General features: G+C 40.6%; 2 protein-coding genes and 1 long non-coding RNA gene across 6 annotated transcripts in view; 2 read left to right on the top strand and 1 right to left on the bottom strand.

The window, feature by feature from the left end:
• LOC121698222 (high affinity choline transporter 1-like) overlaps nt 1-9305 on the top strand; it is a 53010-nt gene extending 43705 nt beyond the window's left edge. For 2 of the 3 annotated variants that reach the window (XM_042080134.1, XM_042080133.1), the window contains 2 exons: nt 4114-4328; nt 8599-9305. In XM_042080134.1, the coding sequence (XP_041936068.1) occupies nt 4114-4328; nt 8599-9156 (773 nt within the window). In that variant the 3' untranslated portion in view covers nt 9157-9305. The remainder of the gene's footprint in view (nt 1-4113; nt 4329-8598) is intronic. The other variant, XM_042080135.1, reaches the window with a different exon arrangement.
• Nucleotides 4200-19501, bottom strand: LOC121698230. Of its 2 annotated transcripts, none has more exons than XR_006026722.1 (3): nt 19330-19501; nt 8971-9115; nt 4200-4306 (listed from the first exon to the last, which is right to left on the bottom strand). It is a non-coding gene; the product is annotated as an uncharacterized LOC121698230 (long non-coding RNA). The 2 variants fall into 2 exon arrangements; XR_006026721.1 differs by lacking the exon at nt 19330-19501 and adding an exon at nt 18554-18750.
• Nucleotides 17544-20150, top strand: part of LOC121698229 (adrenodoxin-like) — a 40644-nt gene continuing 38037 nt past the window's right edge. Inside the window, exon 1 of the mRNA XM_042080149.1 lies at nt 17544-18370. Within this exon, the coding sequence (XP_041936083.1) occupies nt 18204-18370 (167 nt within the window). The 5' untranslated portion in view covers nt 17544-18203. The remainder of the gene's footprint in view (nt 18371-20150) is intronic.

The following is a 20150-nucleotide window of genomic DNA, read 5'->3' as shown; positions in this document are numbered from 1 at the left end:
TCTCTCGGTGGTTTCCTGACACCATCATTGAGATGGGGGCTGTGATGCTGGTAACTGTGCCAATTGCGTGACCGTCCAGGGCCCGGGCTGGAACAGGAGTGGACAAGCGATGGCTTTCCAAGCCCAGCTGACGAGCAAGTCCTGTGTCAATAATGTTTGCTTCTGCGCCAGAGTCCACCAGGGCTGCCAGGGTGTGGGTGGAATCAGACAGGTGAAGACAGACTTGGATGAGGGGTTTACGGCTGATGGAGGGCTGAATGTTCATTGAGCTCATCCGGATTCCTCCTACATCTGGTGAGCTCCGGCTTTTGCTGGACAGGTGGCGACTCGATGACCATCACCACCACAGTACAGGCACAAGTTGGAGGTGATGCGTCGCTGGCGCTCTGCAGGGGTTAGGGAGGTGCGGCCGATCTCCATCGGTTCAGACTGGTCCGGCTGGCTAGATGGTGTGGCAGGTGCGGACAGAAGGGCAGTTGGGACACTCCGTGTGCTGGTGGATGGACTCTGGCGCCCTCTCTCATGACGGCGGGCCTGGATCCTGCGGTCGATGCGGACAGCCAGAGCAATGGCTTCATCAAGAGTGGGGGGTTGATCATGGGAAACCAGCTCGTCCTTTATGTAGTCCGCCAGGCTGTGGAGGAAAGCATCCACCAATGCTTCCATGTTCCAGGAGCTTCGACTTGCCACGGTTCGAAAGTCGATGGAGTAATCCGCAACAGTCCTTCTGCCTTGGCGAATACTCATCAGGATCCGAGATGCCTCGGCTATTGTGGATTCCAAATCGAATACCTTGAGCATCTCCTCTGCGAATAGGTTGAAGGTTGCACATGCTGGGGTCTGGCGCTCGAACTCCGCCGTTCCCCAGAGTCGAGCTCGGCTCGTCAGGTGAGTGATCACGTAACCGACCCTCGCCCCTTCAGTGGCAAAAGTCCTGGGTTGCAGGGTAAACTGGACACGGCAGCTCGTCAGGAACGCCCGTACCTGGGTTGGGTCGCCGCTGAACCGCTCTGGATTGCCGATCCTGGGTTCTGGGGCTCCGGCAGCCACGGTAGCAGTGGACTGGGCAGGAGACTCGGGTGCTGGGCCGGTGAGCAGGCTGGCTGGGGCTGGGCCGGTGGGAGCAGGCAGAGGAGAAAGGTTGGTGAGAAGTTGAATGATCATTGCAAGTTGTTGCTGTTGCTGCTGGAACTGCTGACGCTGGCTCAAGCCGGCTTGAAGTAGGGAGGCAATGTCAGCAGTGTTGCGGTTTACCTCTCTCTCTGTCTCTTCCAGGCGTTGCATGGCGGTGGGTGGTTCTGGTTCGTCGGTTTCCATGCTGGTTCGACCGTGCGCTGGGTCCATGTTTGGTCAGATCGTACTGTCAGACACCAAACAGGACGAGGACCACAATTGCGTCACGTTCAAAAGTTTATTTAAGGGTTGGGGGTTTCAGGGGTTCCGGGGGGGGTACAGGAGTTCCAAGAGTCTGCGTGTGTGTGTTCCCCCAGTAGCCGAACAGCGAAGGCAGGAGCTGGATGATCCGGGAAGTCCTGGGGGAAACACACACACAACAGCAATTGAAACGAAGCAGCAGTACAGTCAAGGACTAGGCGGTATTCGTAGAAGCGGGACGGAAGGCAGGTCAAGATACCGGGGCTGGAGAACACAGAAGTAGTCGAGCGGGTCCGGGATCACAGGCAAAGAGTCAGAGGCGTTTTCAATAAACAGGCAGGTAACTGGTGCTGGTTGCAGACGATCTGACAAGTGTGGACTGAAAAGCAAGGCTTTATATAGAGGGCATGATGAGTGGTGAATGCAGTGCAGCTGGTAGGTAACGAGGGTGAGGCAGAGCAGAGCAGGAACAGGTGGAGGTCATCAGACTTCAATCAGCACGTGTTACCAGGCAGAGAGAGAGCTCATGACACAAATAGTTTACATTAGAATACATTATAATTTCGCCCCAATGAGGCTATGTAGAAATGTGTTGCAATTTCAAAACCGGATTACTCAGGAACCACTTATTGCACAGAGGCATGCTTTATATCCTCGTATTCGGTACGGTTTGCTGTTTATTGTGATATTGGGTTTGCCACGTGTTGTGTGAAGGGTTAGTGAAATATTAAACCGAGAGTAATGGGTGTGCACTGTGTGCAAAATCCAAATATGATTAGCCTAAATTGCACGTCGGTTCAATGTTATTTTTTCTCGCGAACCATTTATCACAGCAACTTGGCGCTAATATCATTGGAAAGCTTAGATTCCGCACGTTCACCTGATGTGTGATATCATATGTATAGGTTTAGTTTAGTTGAACCTCATCTGCCAGGTATTTGACCTACCAGGTTGACACTTCAGCGTGAAAAATACTCAATAATACTCAAAGCATACCTGAAGCCGGGGAAATGCGGGGGAAATGCGCCTGGGACGGCTTCTGAAGTATATCGCAAATGAGAGAAAATTTAGAAAATTCCACAGACAGGGTGTGCTCTTGAACCCTCTCACCGTCTCTGAAAGCATAACCGTGGCTCAACAGGTAGATCTATAGATAGGCTAAACTCATTTTTCAGGCATCTGACCGACCGGGTTGACACTTCAGCGTGAGAAATCGGGGGTGTGGCGTGTGAGTGTGTGAAACTAATCAAATGCGTGTGTCTCACGGCCAATGCGTGAGAGTTGGCACCTATGTGAATGCAAAAAAAAAAAAAAGCGCAAGCTTGGTTTGAAACTTTCTGAGGATGGGGATTTTACACGATCCTTCATCACTGAGCTAGCCATCACTGGGCTAGTGTGCCCTGCTGTGTTAATATGACCGTGCTGATGCTAACAGCTGCAGCTCCCTCAAATCTAGGTTCTCTCATGCATATTAGGCTAGCTTTTGCCCATGAAAATGAATGCAAAAAAAAAAAAAAAACAGTCCTGCTCCTAACTGAAGAAACGTAACAACAAACTCAGTTTCACTGCTGCAAGTACAAAGTTGGCTGTAAATATGCTTCGCCATATTTAACGAACCATCTAGCTTTGTGATAACAAAATCTTACCTTTTATGTGTTTAGTCCACTGAAAGTTATCCACATAACGATTAAATCCACAGTTATGGAGGAATTGTTTTGGGGAAGCAGTTGCACTTTATCCCACTTTTGCTGCCCTTTTTAAAATTAAACCACTTAAATCCATAGCCTAGATGAGCATTGTGCTGACATGATGGTAGCAGCTAAAGCTAAATTCCCAAGACACATCACGTCATAAAAGTTGTAGGCTACAAACGCAAAAACTTAATGACAGCTCGTTTGTGGTGTTGCCTAGTGCTGCCTAATTGAAATGGTATAGGCAAGGTTTATCTTATATTAGGTTATTATGTGTGGCACATTTATTGGGCTTTAGCCTCTTTTAATTTATTTGATAAGGAACTGATAAAAACTGAGCAGCAGAAAAGCTGTCAAAGTCGATACATAAATAGTTTATTATTATAATAAGGTTATTAATACTATTACTTTACTACTATTACTATTGTTACTGTTATTATTATTATTCGGATGAGCATAATGTAAATCTGAGTCTGAAATGTTGGCTACAAACAGTCTGTAACTGCACTGCTGCTATTATAAATGGTTAACTTTTGGGAACTATTTGAGGCTTCCATTAGCCGCCATTGTTGAAAAAAAAATGGAACATTAGCGTCAATGGAGTTGTCGCAACTCTACCTTTATATGGCTCTGGTTTTTTCTAATGTCAGATCACATTATAATTTATATGTGTTGTTACATTTCACATGATTTGTATAGTATGCCTCCACTTAGCGCACTGTCCTGATATACACTGAAAAAAATGTTTCTCCAGCATGTTCCTGTTAAAGGTGCAATCTGTGTGATCCACAATACACACTTTTTCACCAAATTCAGCTAATTGCTCTTCACGTATAGCTGTGTTCACTGTGTGTGTTCATACATGTACATCTCTGTTGTCAATACACAGTTCTCAGCTGCATGGTAGTGATAGCTTGATTAACCATTGAGCTTTCATCTTTCATCAGAAATGTGGACTACACCTTTTAGACAGCTAAAATGGTGTTTACTCTGACTGGTCTACTGCCTTTTTTTAGCCCTGTGATAATGTCTGCATGCATGTCCACAGATTGGAATCAAACTGATTATGGTGCCCCCTCTCCATACGAGCGAGGAGAAGCATATGGAATCCTGCCTATCTGTTTGCAGTACCTTTCTCCCTCCTACGTCTCCATATTTGGAATAGCAGCAGTTGCAGCAGCAGTTATGTCCTCCACAGATTCAGCGCTCCTCTCCAGCACATCCATGTTCTCCACAAACATCTACAAGAACATCAGAACACAGGTTTGCAAAGTCACTTGTCAGTCTGGCCTACTAAAAAATCCCTGCCTAAATTAGTTTTGAAAGATAAACAACCTCCTGATCAATGTACTTTTACTGTACTAATGATTTGCATTATTGTGTGTATAATTCAGTGAGGGGCAAGCTACATAGAAAATGTAGTGAGCTAAGCTACCAGTTACTCTACATGAAATGAAGCTTAACTACACAAATGCTTCCTCTAGACAGCTAAGTTACATACATTTTGCAAAAGTAGTTTAGTACATCAGAAGCTACTTTATATTTTTACAAAAAAATAACATTAACATTAACCAATGGCCTAGCCAATATAACTCAGTCAAACAGATACAGTAACTTAGTTACCTTTATTTACACATGTAGGCTATAACATATCTCCAGTTCAAATACAACAACCCTTGATTGTTACTCTCACAGCTCCAAAATCAATTTGGTATGGAGCTAAATTTGTCTCAATAATATTTGTATATGCGCAGAGGGGGATCCACAAATATTTCTTGATTTGCATGTGTGTTTTGATATCTACAAAAAAAAAATCATATTTGTAACTCATATATTGATTTTTACAAATATAAATAAAATAAATAAAGTAAATAAAATGCCATTTGTAAAACCGAAAATTTCATTTGTGAAATGTGATTCTGCATTTGTGGATCACCAGCACACGCATTCTTCGCTTTCCAAAGTTATGTGTTTTTGAGACGTTCTTCACATGAAAGTCACACAAATCCACATGTAAATAGGCCTACTTTAATTCACCGACACACAGAAATCGCAATCCAGTAGATGGCGACATCCACAAATATTTCTTGACTTGCATTCGTGTTTTGATATCCACAAATAAAAAAATCATATTTGTAACTTGTAAATAGGTTTTCACAATTGTAGATGTGTATTTGTAAATAAAATGGCATTTGTAAAACTGAAAATTGCCTTTGTGAAATCTAATTTTGCATTTGTGGATCACCAGCACACACAGTTTTCATTTTCGCATTTGTGGATCAGCACGTACGTATTTTTGAGACAAACTTTGCGGCAGAGAAGCCACCCAGATCCACAAGTAGCCTGCTGACACTTTCTAATCCAGTAGATGGCAGTGTTGTTCTATGGGACTCATAACACACAGAGCTAGCAAACCTAGTTCTTAAATCTAACAAGTTATGCCTTTTACAACAAGCTTTTTGATGGAAAAGTGGTGGTTAATTTCCATAATCTTTGTTTAGTGAACGCATAAAACCGTCAGTTTGTAATGTACAAGACATGTGGTAGCACAGTGGTTAGAGGAGTGAGCTCTGACCCCAAGTTGGTTCAAATCCAGGCTCAGCGCAACATTTCATATACAGTTCCAATTCTATGAGCCCACCTGAACAGCTGTTTTAACGTTGCCAGCTGTTGTTTTTTTTACTCGGTAATGAACTGCAAGAACTGACAGTGTGAAAGGCCCAATTGATCTTTTTCCAAGTTTACACTGAATAAGGAGAGGTAAATAGGCCTATTATTTAGACAGAAGTAGCTATTGCACTGGTAAATAGATCACATAAATTCCCACTGAAAGACTGTATAGCCTACTGATATGCTAGCTAGCAGGCAAACTAACTTAGCTAACATTAGATTATCACCATTTTTTCTTTTTTCTACCTGTAGGCTATAAGTTAACCCTTTGTTCACAGCCTGCTTAAACACAGCGCATAAGATAGGCTATCAATCACTAATAAGGTCGAGATCAAGCGTCTGATGTTCATAACTCTGTTCTAGAATCTTTGGTTTTAACACTTAAAGCCTCGGTTGCTAGGTAACTATAAACAAACTCAAAGATCATAATTCTTGATTTCGCTTGCAAACTGACGGTTTTATGCGTTTACTAAGGTAACTATAAACAAACTCAAAGATCGTAATTCTTGATTTCTCTTGCAAACTGACGGTTTTATGTGTTTACTAAACCACTTTTCCATCAAAAAGCTTGTTGTAAAAGGCATAACTTGTTAGATTTAAGAACTAGGTTCGCTAGCTCTGTGTGTTATGAGTCCCATAGAACAACACTGCCATCTACTGGATTAGAAAGTGTCAGCAGGCTACTTGTGGATCTAGGTGGCTTCTCTGCCGCAAAGTTTGTCTCAAAAATACGTACGTGCTGATCCACAAATGCGAAAACAAAAACTGTGTGTGCTGGTGATCCACAAATGCAAAATTAGATTTCACAAAGGCAATTTTCAGTTTTACAAATGCCATTTCATTTACAAATACACATCTACAATTGTGAAATTTTTTTTACAAGTTACATATATGATTTTTTTTATTTGTGGATATCAAAACATGAATGCAGGTCAAGAAATATTTGTGGATGTCACCATCTACTGGATTGCGATTTCTGTGTGCCGGTGAATTAAAGTAGGCCTATTTACGTGTGGATTTGTGTGACTTTCATGTGAAGAACGTCTCAAAAACACGTAACTTTGGAAAGCGAAGAATGTGTGTGCTGGTGATCCACAAATGCAGAATCACATTTTACAAATGAAATTTTCTGTTTTACAAATGGCATTTTATTTACAAATGCACATCTCTATATTTGTAAAAATCAATATACAAGTTACAAATATGATTTTTTTTATTTGTAGATATCAAAACATACATGCAAATCAAGAATTATTTGTGGATCCCCCTCTGCGCATATACAAATATTATTGAGACAAATTTAGCTCCATAATTTGGGGAAAAAAGACTCCACATAATAACAAAAGGCAGGTACTGAGAGAGAGTGCATATGGGCCATGGACATGCTCAATTTGGGCATTTCTTAAGCTTGCAGGATCAACTGCAAGCTAACTCAAAACTCCTTAACTATATTTGAAGTACAATAGCTAAGGAATACACTTTGTAACTGTGTTTGCATGCATGCTTGCATCTTCATTGTTTGGTGGATTTTTGCCTGTAAAAGCTTCACCTCTCTTGATTATCCCAGTTTAGTTCAGAACCATTGAATAGAACTGAACTTGCATGTATGAGTGACCAGAAGGAAGTTCTACTTTGAGCTCCACAAATGCACTGGAAAATGTAGCTGGGTCATTCTACGAAAACGTGCCATTTTATGTCCCTCAAACAAAAGTGTCTTGCAAAGCTGAATTAACAATATTTTATTCATAATTATTTTATATTTCACGAAATATAATAATGATAATAATAAATTATTCACTTTTTAAGAATTCATCCTTTTTTTAAGGATTTTAAGCACTTTTCGTATTAGGTACCTTTCGTATTAGGTATATTTTGAATGTTTCTTTAAAATTATGAAAAAATCAACATTTTACATTTGTCCCCATGTTGTCGTCAACCCTGTTACTTTTGGATAAAACCCCCCTTGGAGAAAATTAACATAATTTTCAGGAAGTGATATCACCTGCCTTCCAGGAAGTTGATGGTAAAAAGACCAGGAAAGTGTTGTTCTCTTTTAATGACTTTTATTACGGTTTTGCTCTGTCTGACATTACTTAAAAAGTAATTTGATGGAAAATTTAAATGTAAATATTTAACAGCATTTTAACCTCTCGAATGCACACCATGTGGTGTCATGGTGTCCACCACATGGCTAGTAATGGCTGCCAAGAACAATATTTCATCAACCTTGTTACTGTGAACCCTGTTACTGTCAATCCTAAAATCGAATAATTAATGTGTTCAACACCAGAATTATTTATGTAACACATAATTATTTGTATAATATTCATGAATAGGTACAAGAGCACTCATATTATTTTATAATAATATATGAATTTGTTGGTAACAGGGTTGACATAGCACACATACCTCCATTGACTGTTAAATAAATAAATAAATAAATAAATAAATAAGATAGCCTGAGATGGCACCGCATGTTTTTTGAGAGGTAAGAATCTACTTAATCCAAATAGGTGCTTCAAGATTTTAAAAACAGTACTTTGAAAATTAGGTATTTTGAATGCAAAATGGCATGTTTTCGTAGAATGACCCAGCTGCTGTAAAACCTACTGCACTACATGATCAAAAAGCAGCTAAGCTATTGAAAAGCTATCTGCTTCAGAAAATAGCTACGCTACCACCAAGCTACTGAGAAATGTACAGTAGTTAAGCGAATAGCTTTGCTACAAGTAGCAAGCTACTGCCCATCACTGATATAATTATTGTAAACTTTAAGAATGTACTCACAGACCATAACAGAGACTTAAAGAATGTTGACAGAAGATAAAAACATTGTGTTATGTGTTTCAATTTTTGTACACAGGCTTCAGACAGAGAGATCCTGTGGGTGATCAGGATAGCTGTTGTTGTGACTGGTATGGTTGGAACCGCTCTGACTTTTCTTAATAACAGTATTTTGGGATTCTGGGTTCTCGGAGCTGATGTTGGATATTGTGTTCTCCTCCCTCAGCTGATTTGTGTCCTTTTCTGCCCTGCCTCCAATGGTTATGGGGCAGTTGTTGCATACTTCCTGGGCACATTGCTAAGGTTGTTGAGTGGAGAGCCTCTGTTAGGCCTCCCACCAGTTATCCATTTTCCAGGTGGTGAAATAGTTGATGGTGTGTATGTGCAGCAAGCACCTGTCCGAACAATAGCTATGCTCTTCACACTTGTCTCCATCCTCTTTTTCTCTTACCTCTCCACTCAACTATTCCACCATGGAATAATGCCCAAAGCGTTGGATTTCCTAAGGATCAACAGGGTCATGACGCCAAGAATGGGTCAAGCAAGAAGGAAGGCTGAAGGAAACAGACTGATGATGTCACTATCTTGCCCCAGTACTGTAAAAGAGAGTGAAGTTGAAGAAACTGCACAGTTGTAGTGTTCCCAGGCAAGATAGAAAAGTGTTTTTCATCTTTGTCACGCAGTGTTCAAAGCACATCTAACTATTATAATTGCCAATTGTAATAGAATAGCTTAATTAGAAGGACAGAATATATTGTATATTAAAACATTGCTCAAACATCAAAACATTGCTCAATTTTTGGAAATATTCGAATATGAAATTTTTGGCATTCCCTTTAATAGGGGGATGGGGGTCGGGGATTTTTCCACTTAGATTTCATCCACTACCAGTTTATTGACATACAGTAGACACTTTTCAATCTACACCAATTCTCATAATCTCTGTGGCAGTCTGCTTGTTGTGCAGCCTACTGTGCGCTGTAATACACTTAAAAAGTGTGAATAGGAGACAACTTTAATTTAGGGAACACATGGGGGTTAATAAGTGCCAAATTAATTGTGAATTAAATGTGAACAAAGACCCAAATTTAGAATAGGGAACATATTCTGCATTACAAAGACTTCATTATGAGTTATTTGTACACTATTAGCACTTGTGGTTTAGTGTCTAGTTCTATTTGAATAGACCATCTTTGATAAGTATTATTAGGGGTGAATAACTGTTCTTGTGGTACTACCACTTTACATGCCCCATGCTGAGCCATGCATATTTAGGTCATAATTCATATGCAATAACTTACTTAATAACTATGAATAAGGGGTAATTAGGAGCTTACATAGGGGACATTTTTAATTAAGGGTCTAGTTAGGGTAGAATAAGGTCTTGCAGAATAAGGTATTAATTAGTGACTTATAATGAGTGAAAAATGGCTAGTATGCTACTAATATACTGTTAGTAATGTGTGTCTTAATATAAAGTGTTACCTAAAATGGTACTACATTAAATTCTGCATGTTTACAGTCTATGTAGGCCTACATCGTACTGTCTAATAACAAACTCATTCATGCTTGGGTCAACTAACGTTAGACTAGCTAACTTTACTTGCTGTTGTCAAATTAATGTTTTACGTTAGCGCTACGTTATGCAGTCCCTCCAGGATTTCGCAAGGATTTTTTGAGAAGTTGCGGTGCTTTTTGCTGTTTGTTGCGAAGAAATTGCGGGAGGAAGTGAAAATTGCAAAAATAGTTGCGATTTTTTTATTATTTTTTTTTAATTGAGGGCAATTAAGGTTAGTAGGCTAAGACCAAAATCACACTGATCATCTTGATGCTTATTAAAAAGGATAAGTAAAGGTAATAAGTAAAGGTAAGGTAATAGTAAGGGTTACAGAAAATCAAAGTAGGCCTACTTTATTTGTGTAAATACTTTGATAGGGTAATTCACAAAGCAGTAACCTTTCGTAGAACTGTCCAAAAAACACAGCCCCCTAAAGAGATGGCATCATGTCATGTTTCAATACATTCATATATGTTGTAATTCATATTAAGTTCATATATTTTTAATAATTCATATTCTGTCACTTGCATAATTACTAATAGCCAACTAAGTATCTAGTCATTTTATATTGATTTAAACTATTAGACTACACTTTTCTTTAATGTTATTAGGCTACATTGGTGGTGTGTAAGTTGACTGCCTGCCACTTTAAGGACGTGAGAGTAGCGTAATTACATTTCTAAGTGGATTGGAAGGCTTGCATCTCACTGTGTTCGGCTACAAGTGGAACTTTTTGCATAGTGCATTATGATATGTGGATGGAATTCGGAATGTTGTCTATGTCATTAGTCAAAATAAATGTAAAAAAAATAACTGTGAATGAAATCATTCTTGGATCACAGAAGAGGTAAATGTCTTGAAATGTTATTAATTTCTATGATTTTGGTAGCACTACACAAACTGAGCCCACAAGCTAGCAAACATGACACGAGCTAAAAGGACAGACCTAAACGTTTGCCAAATGGGTTGCATACTGTAGTCTACTCAAATGTCGGTAAACCAAGTAGGCCTTAATTAATTTACTTTCATAGTCTAGGTACTGTAGGTTAGTAACACCAGGTTGAGAGATGCAAGTAAAGCAGATCATTAGCCTTCCATTTATTGTCATCAAAACTGCATAGGAGTGAACAAGTTATAGAACAGTCTCTGGTGTCTGCAGAAGTGAGTGTGGCATCGGACTCAATATTCTGCGCGAGGGTCTGTTGTGGTAGGTGAAATTTCACGGGGAAACCATGATGATTGGTCAAATTTGCGAAAAAGTTGCGGTGTTTGGACCAAATTGTGAGGTCGCCCAGAATTCACGAGGATTTGCTGAATTTGCGTTAATTGTTGCGATCAACATCGCGAATACCTGGAGGGACTGGTTATGACAGTTACTCGGCAGTCTGATTTAGGGCCTACCTTAGTTGTCAGTTACAGTGTATTATACTCATATGATTTACATAAGAGTATAATAAATATAACACAACTTTTAATGACTTTTAATGCGGACCCTCTTTTGCCCAGTTTACCAGCAGCAGTTAAAGGGACACCAGGCAACGTTTTCGTGTTAATTAATCATATTCATAAGTCGGTATATGGAATGAAGGCTCTCTCGCCCGCCCCTACTGTCTGTAGGAAGAATATCCCACTTGCAAGTTCGGTGTATCCAGAGCCCGTCTACGGAGAGCCTTGCCACTCCGTATTAAGTCCCATTGTACCGAATTTTGGATGCAGTTCCACCAGAGTTCCACTGGGGGCGATCGCCATGAGTGCAGAATGAATGGGAGTCAATGGAGCTAGACGGCTAAACTTGTCTCTTTCACCTGATTGTCGTTGACAAATCTCAGATTTGATTGTAGTTTGTATAACTTCAACATGGGTTATAGGTCAAAAGTTGAATGAACGAGTACTTATGTCCTTTTGATTTCTTACAGGTTGGGTCGTTGTTGCACATAACACACTAGCATTGTGCTAATGAATGACGTCATTGACACATTTGAAAGGCTTTTAAGAACAATTAAGTGACTTTAAAAAATATAATACTCAACCAAGTGTATTTTCTTTGCCTCGCCTTTCGAATACAATACTCAAATTACTTGAAAAAAAATTATATCCCGAGAAAAGTGGATTTTGAGGGGTACAGCTCCATAGACCTCCATGCATTCTGCACTCGTGGACGAGCGCCCTCATGTGGAACCACAGAAGGAACTGCAACCAGTTCAGAAACCGGAAGTTTTCCGAGAGTGGCAGTTCTCCCCTTATTAGACATTCTCTGGTGTATCCAAGGGGGCAGGCGAATTTCCGGAAGTAGAAGCATAGATGTAGCGGTGGTTATCAACTCTCTGCTAACCCCATACACGGGTTTCCCGTTTACCAACAAAACTAGATGCGCGCGCAGCCTTGAGGCAGAAGTCGCTTGGTGGCCGTCCACAACGTTATAAACTTAACCTAAATAGTCGACTGCTGTAAGCTACAATCGGATTTTTTTGTATACCCCTGTTGTCTCAATGATAATAACATCTCATTTCAGACTATATTTCAAAGTTTGACGTTCATTTGGATTATTAATATAACATCGTATTTTGTCATTTTTGGCGAAGACATGCATTCCATTAGGGATATTGAACATATTTAACATTCTCTAACCATCGTGATTTTGAATTGGTGCAGTTTTCAGCACAAAAACTCATTTTATTCTTTTGCTCTTTTGCATTGCTCTATGCTGTATACACGAATCCGGCAAAACTACCGGAAGTAAGCCGGCGCCATTACTGAGCTGTTGCTGGGTTGCATTGCACCAGTGCCTCCTATTGGATTCGTTGCGTCCACTGGGATAACAGCCCGCGATTTACGACTGTCTCACTACTACTTTTATAATGTCGAGTGGGAAAACATGTTCTGTTTTCAATTGTTCCAATATCAGCAATAAAATGACCAGTTGGAACAAAAGAAAAATGTGAGATACACAAAATACCCTGGGTCGACTGCCCCTGTCTGGTAGCCTAACGTTACCATACGGTTTGCACAGATAGCAGTTAGCTGTACCTTACCCTTTCCTTTTGAAATGTGAAAATTAGATAAACAATGGTCACAAATGAAAAACATGAATTTGTTTATTTGATATCCATTCATTTATTTATTGTTGCCAAATGGACAGATATTTTTATAGTTTCCTCGTTGGCTAGCCTAGCTAGCATAGTTATTGCTGACGTTAGAGCTATCAGTAGTTAAGTAGATATATCAACCTAGTCCCAATTATGTCTTTATCCTCATTCTCTAAGCTATTTTCATAAATAATCTGTAAGATCGCTTGTACCTTCATCTGTGACCGGAGGCCACTGTCTAACATCATCAACCCAACAAGCCATACTGCCTGGCTGTAGCTGTCATTGAGGGTGTGTTATCACGGAGGTTTGTTTACATACCATATTGGATTGGTTGTGTCCACTGGGATAACAGCCCGCGATTTACGACTCTCACTACTTCTTTTATAATGTCGAGTGGGAAAACATGCCAAATGGACAGATATTTGTATAGTTTCCTCGTTAGCTAGCCTAGCTAGCATAGTTATTGCTAACGTTAGCTAGCTACAGTAGTTAAGTAGATATAATATCAAACTAGTCCCAATTATGTCTTTATTTCCTCATTCTCTACTCTAAACTATTTTCATAAATAATCTGTAAGATCGCTTGTACCTTCATCTGTGACCAGAGGCCACTGTCTAACATCATCAACCCAACAAGCTATACTGCCTGGCTGTAGCTGTCATTGAGGGTGCGTTATCACGGAGGTTTGTTTACATACCAGTAATGGCGTCGCCACAAGATGGCAGCCTCCACAGAACGCTCGTCGGATTTGTGTATATGGTACTTTCTGCCTCTTGGTTGCGCACGCATGTTTTCGTGACGTTCCATAGAAATCCAGGTATAGAACTCCCATTCATTTCGGATTTTTTTTAACTCCCATAACTTCATATAACATATCATGTGCCGATAATTTAGCTTCTGTGTTATCTACATAAACAATAAAAGGCAAAACAAGACTCGACTACCTCGTACGTAACGTTAGGTTCCCGTAAGAAGAATGTTTAGCATGTCCGGTTGAAGGGAAGCTAACGCACTGAAGGGAGATAACCGTATTGTTTGGATCACAGCCAGCACGGAAACTCGTGAACAAAGCTATGTAGCCTAGCCTACAATAGCATTGTATGTTAAGGTAAAGCATAGAGGCAAGTAAACCTAATGAAAAACAGTAGTTTTACCGTTTTACCGGTAGTCTAACGATAATCATTTCAGAGGTTTTCGATGGATTGACCGTAGGTCAGAAAAGTGGAAAGAAGATTAGCTTCAAGGCTATAACTTTTTTGTTTTGTTTTACCATGACTGTTTTTGAAGATGTGTGGTAGTTTCAACATTAACACGACTTGATATCACTTGTGAGGATGATATTAATAATAATACATAAATACATGTTTAACTTTGATGACTTTGAAGGCGAAGGAAGTGTGAGAAGAATTTCTGTGTATCTATCATATGAGTTATAAGATTCAGTTCGATGGCTAACGTCACAAAGTTAAGTGCGAGTCTGCGCAGTACTGGGGGGACCAACTGAAAAATGACTCAGTGTCCTCCCATTGAGAACGACGGAGTCTGTTCGTCCATTTCTTTTACTGTCTATGGGTGTATCCAGAGAATGTCTAATAAGGGGAGAACTGCCACTCTCGGAAAACTTCCGGTTTTTGAACTGGTTGCAGTTCCTTCTGTGGTTCCACATGAGGGCGCTCGTCCACGAGTGCAGAATGCATGGAGGTCTATGGAGCTGTACCCCTCAAAATCCACTTTTCTCGGGATATATTTTTTTTGAAGTCATTTGAATATTGTATTCGAAAGGGGAGGCAAAGAAAATACACTTGGTTGAATATTATATTTTTTAAAGTCACTTAATTGTTCTAAAAAGCCTTTCAAACGTGTCAATGACGTCACTCATTAGCACAATGCTAGCGTGTTATGGGCAACAACGAACCAACCTGTAAGAAAACAAAAGGATGAACTGTAAGTACTCGTTCATTCAACTTTTGACCTATAACCCATGTTGAAGTTATACAAACTACAATCAAATCTGAGATTTGTCAACGACAATCAGGTGAAAGAGACAAATTTAGCCGTCTAGTTCCATTGACTCCCATTCATTCTGCACTCATGGCGATCGCCCCCAGTGGAAATCTGGTGGAACTGCAACCAAAATTCGGTACAATGGGACTTAATACGGAGTGGCCAGGCTCTCCGTAGACGGGCTCTGGTTTATCTTACCCAGGGGGTCAGGATTTGAAGGGTTAGCTTCAGCCACTTAGCATGGCATTTGGCCGCCGACATTTTTGAAAACATGGCGTTATATAGTTGCAACTTCCGGCACCAGTTTTTACATGCTGATTGGAAGATGACAGCTCATGCACGAGTTTAGTGTTGGGCACGAGCGTCCTCGCGCGTCCATGTTGGTTTGCATTTCTGGAAGACGACAAATAAAACAACTAACTATTTGGATTAAGCTACTGATACTTGACTTAATGCCTACATGGTTTAGGCTGTATTACCGGACTTTGTGGTAAATAAAAGAAAAATGTTAATGCTGTCATATTAGGCTATTATTTGCCGTATATGCGGGGTGCCAGTTACCTTAAAGTAACTGAATATGACCATACACTTTGGCAGATGCATAGCAATGACCTATATCCAATTATTAGCCTACTCATTGCGTTGTGTATGAAGACTATTTTAAAACGTACAGGCTGTAGTTCTGTAGAACGCAACGTCTGGATCATGTAACCTATGTCTCCCCAAGTGATTTAAAACTAAACAAATGTCGATGACTTATTTCGTTTGCTTTCTTGCAACATTGACATGATTAGGCTATGCATTTGATTTAAATGTTCAGGCTGCCAGTCGAGGCAAAAGCCAAATGTCCAACAACAGTTGCAGACTCTATGCCTGCTCGAACCACCCGAGGGATGTGCGCTTCTATCGGAAGTTTAACTTGCATTGGCTTCATTTCGTCTGCCTGCAAATGTAGCCTAGGCTTAACAAGCTGCAAATTCATACTGGGTGCAGCAAAAATCCCAGCTATCCACACGTTTCCTACATACCATGTCTACTTAATTAATAGTAATTTTCGTTGGATAGCCTATTGCGTAATAGGCATACAACCTGTACAAATATAGTATTTAGGGATCATTATTTGTGAAGCCTAGAGACACAATATTGATTCACATAGTTTATTATCACATATGAACATCACATTAAATAACCTAGGACTTCAGAGACAGGGCAAACTTTACCACCATTCCCAAAATGTTATCCCAACCAATGAAATTAATTTGCGCTTATAACGAGGTGAAGCGCGTTCCAACAACTTCTTTTCCTCTAAGGGAATGTCCAATCTTCATCAACAACATACTGTTGTACCTTACGTTGTCTCCGTCTGTAACGTGGAATCTAATAGGCTAATTCTAGCTGGTGCCGGAAATGAACACCCATGAAACGCCATTTTCGTAAAGATGGCTGCGGTCAATTTCATGCTTTTTTGGCTGAAGTAGCTAGCCTAGCATGGGCCATTGAAATGAATGGGGGCGGGACTTAGTCACTCTCTCCAGTTATATATAATACCTCCATGATCTTACCCGCCGACCTTCAGTCTCACAAAGTCTCAGACATCGCGAGAAGCAGGATCCTTTATTTGTTTACATCCTGCATCCCCAGCACAGAGGCAGGCTAACAAAACGCTAGTGATTGTTGCAAATGTGTGTATAATGGCAGAGCCGGCGAATAAGCAGCGAAAACCCTTGGCGGAAGATGCAAAGAAAAAAGGAAAAGAGCCTCAGACCGAGCGCACGTATCGGCACGTACAGATGGTAGGGGGAGCTTCATAGAGAAAAAGCATCAGCAAAGATTGTTAAGGTGGAGCAAGATACTTTGTCGTAGTTCATGTCTATGGGCGCGAAATGGGGATCGAATCCTGTCTGCATAAAGAGGCGTGTCGATGACGTATTGACGAGCGTAAGTTGCAACCGGCCAACAGCAGCGGCATAAATAACCGGCGCACACCTGATATAAGGTTGATTTTTTCCAGACTGGATTGCTCAAAAATGCTAAAAATGTACCTGAAATGTTCAGAAGGGTTTGAGGATCATGAAAATGTGCCCGAAATTCACATTCCTAACTCTATAGAACCAAGACCTTAGCATATGTGGTGAAATTCTGAGCTATGCCCATAGACTTCAATGGAGCAGTCCCCCCCCCCTCCTCGTGCGATCCGGGTTCCCGGAAGTGGCTCCTGATGAAACATCTTGCTCCACCTTAACAATCTTTGGCATCAGGCTTGCCTGCATCCCTTTAACTTCCCTTCTGCTGCAGGACACCCACAATGCAACTACTGTACAGAATAATTCCAAAATAAAAGTCTCCCATGTAGCAGGAAATAACATTACTATATGGAGCACTTTATTACACTAGCATTGTTGGACTACAAAATGTCACGATCGCGGAACCGCACGTGCTCGGGCCCGTCATCGCCGCATGCGGCTGTATTTGCATTTTGAACCCATTGCAGCTAACTTTACAGCATTTACAGCCTCTCAAACTCAATCATTATCAAACGTTATGTCTTTGTTTCAGGGCCTAGACCTAGGGGGACATCGAGATTTAAGTTAGTGGTACATATTTTGGTATCATATTTGCCTAGTCTGCTGTCGCTTTGCTCTTTTGATTAGAAGCGTATGTGGGTTTTTATTATTAACTATTTTAGTTTTGGACATACTGTTTGATATTTTTGCGCTGTATTGTCATCGTGGTATTATGTAATAAGGTAACGTTAGGCTACGGAAAGGGCTAACGTTAAGTGAAGCAATAGCTGCTAAATCGTTGACAGGCGTTATGTAAAACAGCTCGTTTGCTTCCACAGACGTAGGCTGGGGTAACTGGCTCACACACCAGAATTTTTAACGTTAAACCAAACCAACTGTTTGCATGTTACAACTAGGCTAGTGTGCTAGTTAGGCCAGGGGGTTGAACTCAGAAACTCCTATTAACGTTACGTTAGTTTGAAAGGTCGTCTGCGCAGAACTATAGGATAGCTAACTTGTCCACCTAGTCATGTCTTTTATGTCGGCTTCAAAGCGACTGTTAATGTTATCCGCGTCACAAAGTTCAGCACTCTGCAGATGTGCCACAACTAATATTTCTTCAAAAAGTTCCTTCGCATGTGTACAAGCTCGGGCTTTCCGTCGAGGAATATGTACGAGTGTCACCCAACCTTTAAGGTAAGAGACTGTGTGAGGTTGGCTTGACTGGATGTCTCAAATAATCTGGGCATTTTTATTTTCTTTTCTCAACCACTTTCTTTTCTTGGTTCACCACACGAATGGTACAGTTACACGAATGTATAAGAAAGATAGACATTAATAAGTTATCTAACCTTAGGTAGGATAAACAGCTAACGTTACCTTGATCACGTTAGCTATGTGCCCCGACCTTGTCCATTTCATAACGAATGCCCTCTCATCTCATCACGGCAGTGAAAGGAGTGAGAGTGCAGCATCGACTTGTATACGAATGCATAGTATATGTTGGTGCTGTAAAATCAGAAACTAAAACCCCAGACGTTAAGCCACACTTTCAAGACAGCCGCCACCAACCACCTTTTGCCACAGCGCAAACTAAGTTTGTTAGAACAAGCTAGCTAGAAGGGTTCATGTAACGTCATGAGGTTTGAAACGATAACGTAACGTTAGGGTGGAAAGCCTTGTTGCTACTGTCTTGAGGGCTAATTTATCACAATGGTGTAAAGCTTCGGGCGAGTAACACATTTGTTACCGTAATTGTTTGATAATGTAAGCAGTATCTATGCTAGCATAGCTGACTTATTTGAGTTCTGTCTCTTAAACGCCATCCGTAGCTCCGCATTCGTTAGTTGGAGGCACGGCCTCTGAGGGTGGGAAAGCACGTTAATAAGAAAGATTTGATTTTAATAAAATGACCTTTGAGAGGCATCCAGATTAGCCTACTCTATCTTTTCATATGACCCTTGGTTACCTTTTACCTTTGTTCATGTTACAGTGTGTGTACCCAAGAGCCGGTGTTACGGATCTTAATGGGATGCATTCCCTTTCTCACAGGAGGGATTTTTGCTAGAACCCTTTTTTTCTCGTGTTCCGACCGGACTAATTTGGGATATTATTGAGTTCCTCTGACCCCAGTTCCTAACTTTTTCAGCTCTTACCTCAGGGCAGGGTCTTTCCTCTTGTCATAGGAACCCTTAATGCTAGGTCTACGTGATTGGTCTAACTCGTAAGCCAAACCCACTGTCAAACTGCGCTGTCTTTAAAATCCGAGCTGCCCGTGTAAGCAAAATATACAGAAACATGCTACTGTCAGAGACTTTATTTATGAGAATGGACGGCATGCAGAAGCACTCTGCTCCAGTCCAGACCCAAATGGATGGTGAACAGCTGTGCAATGACATTTATAACGTCTGCTACGCAAACAATACATCATGTTCTGTTACAATTCTGTTACAATTTAATGTGATGTAATGTAATGTAACAATTCGAATGCGGGCCACACACGAATGCAACTCGCTAATGTTAGAGCTAGTTAAACTTCTTCATTTCAGTTTAATTGGCCCTATCCTTGATATGTTAATTAATTTATTATTTAAGGAGCCGGGACAACTGTCTAATAGTAAAGCTAGTTAAACTTCTCCATCGTTCCAGTTTCATTCGCCCTGTCCTTGATCTTTTTGTTCTGAGTTCAGTTTAAGATGCATAGGCTGAAAATGCGTAACTAACTGGATAAACGCGAAGAATCCATCAAAATATCAGACGTTTGCACACAGGGTTGTCGAGAGGGGGGAGGGGGGGTTATAGACAGGGCAATTTTAACTGCTAAAACATTAAATATTTTCATTTCAATGTATTGCGAGACATATGAAAAAAGACGATGGCAATGTCACAATTAGGAATTATTTGAATAAGATGGTAGTTTCACATAGATAAGTCCTTCATTTTTAAGGCAGAAAATGTCTTCTCTTATAGGTATAGG

This window comes from Alosa sapidissima, chromosome 23 (genome assembly GCF_018492685.1).
Source record: "Alosa sapidissima isolate fAloSap1 chromosome 23, fAloSap1.pri, whole genome shotgun sequence".
Classification (NCBI taxonomy): Eukaryota; Metazoa; Chordata; class Actinopteri; order Clupeiformes; family Clupeidae; genus Alosa; species Alosa sapidissima.
The sequence above is the reverse complement of the archived record's forward strand: the minus strand, read 5'-3'. Positions and strand labels throughout refer to the sequence as shown.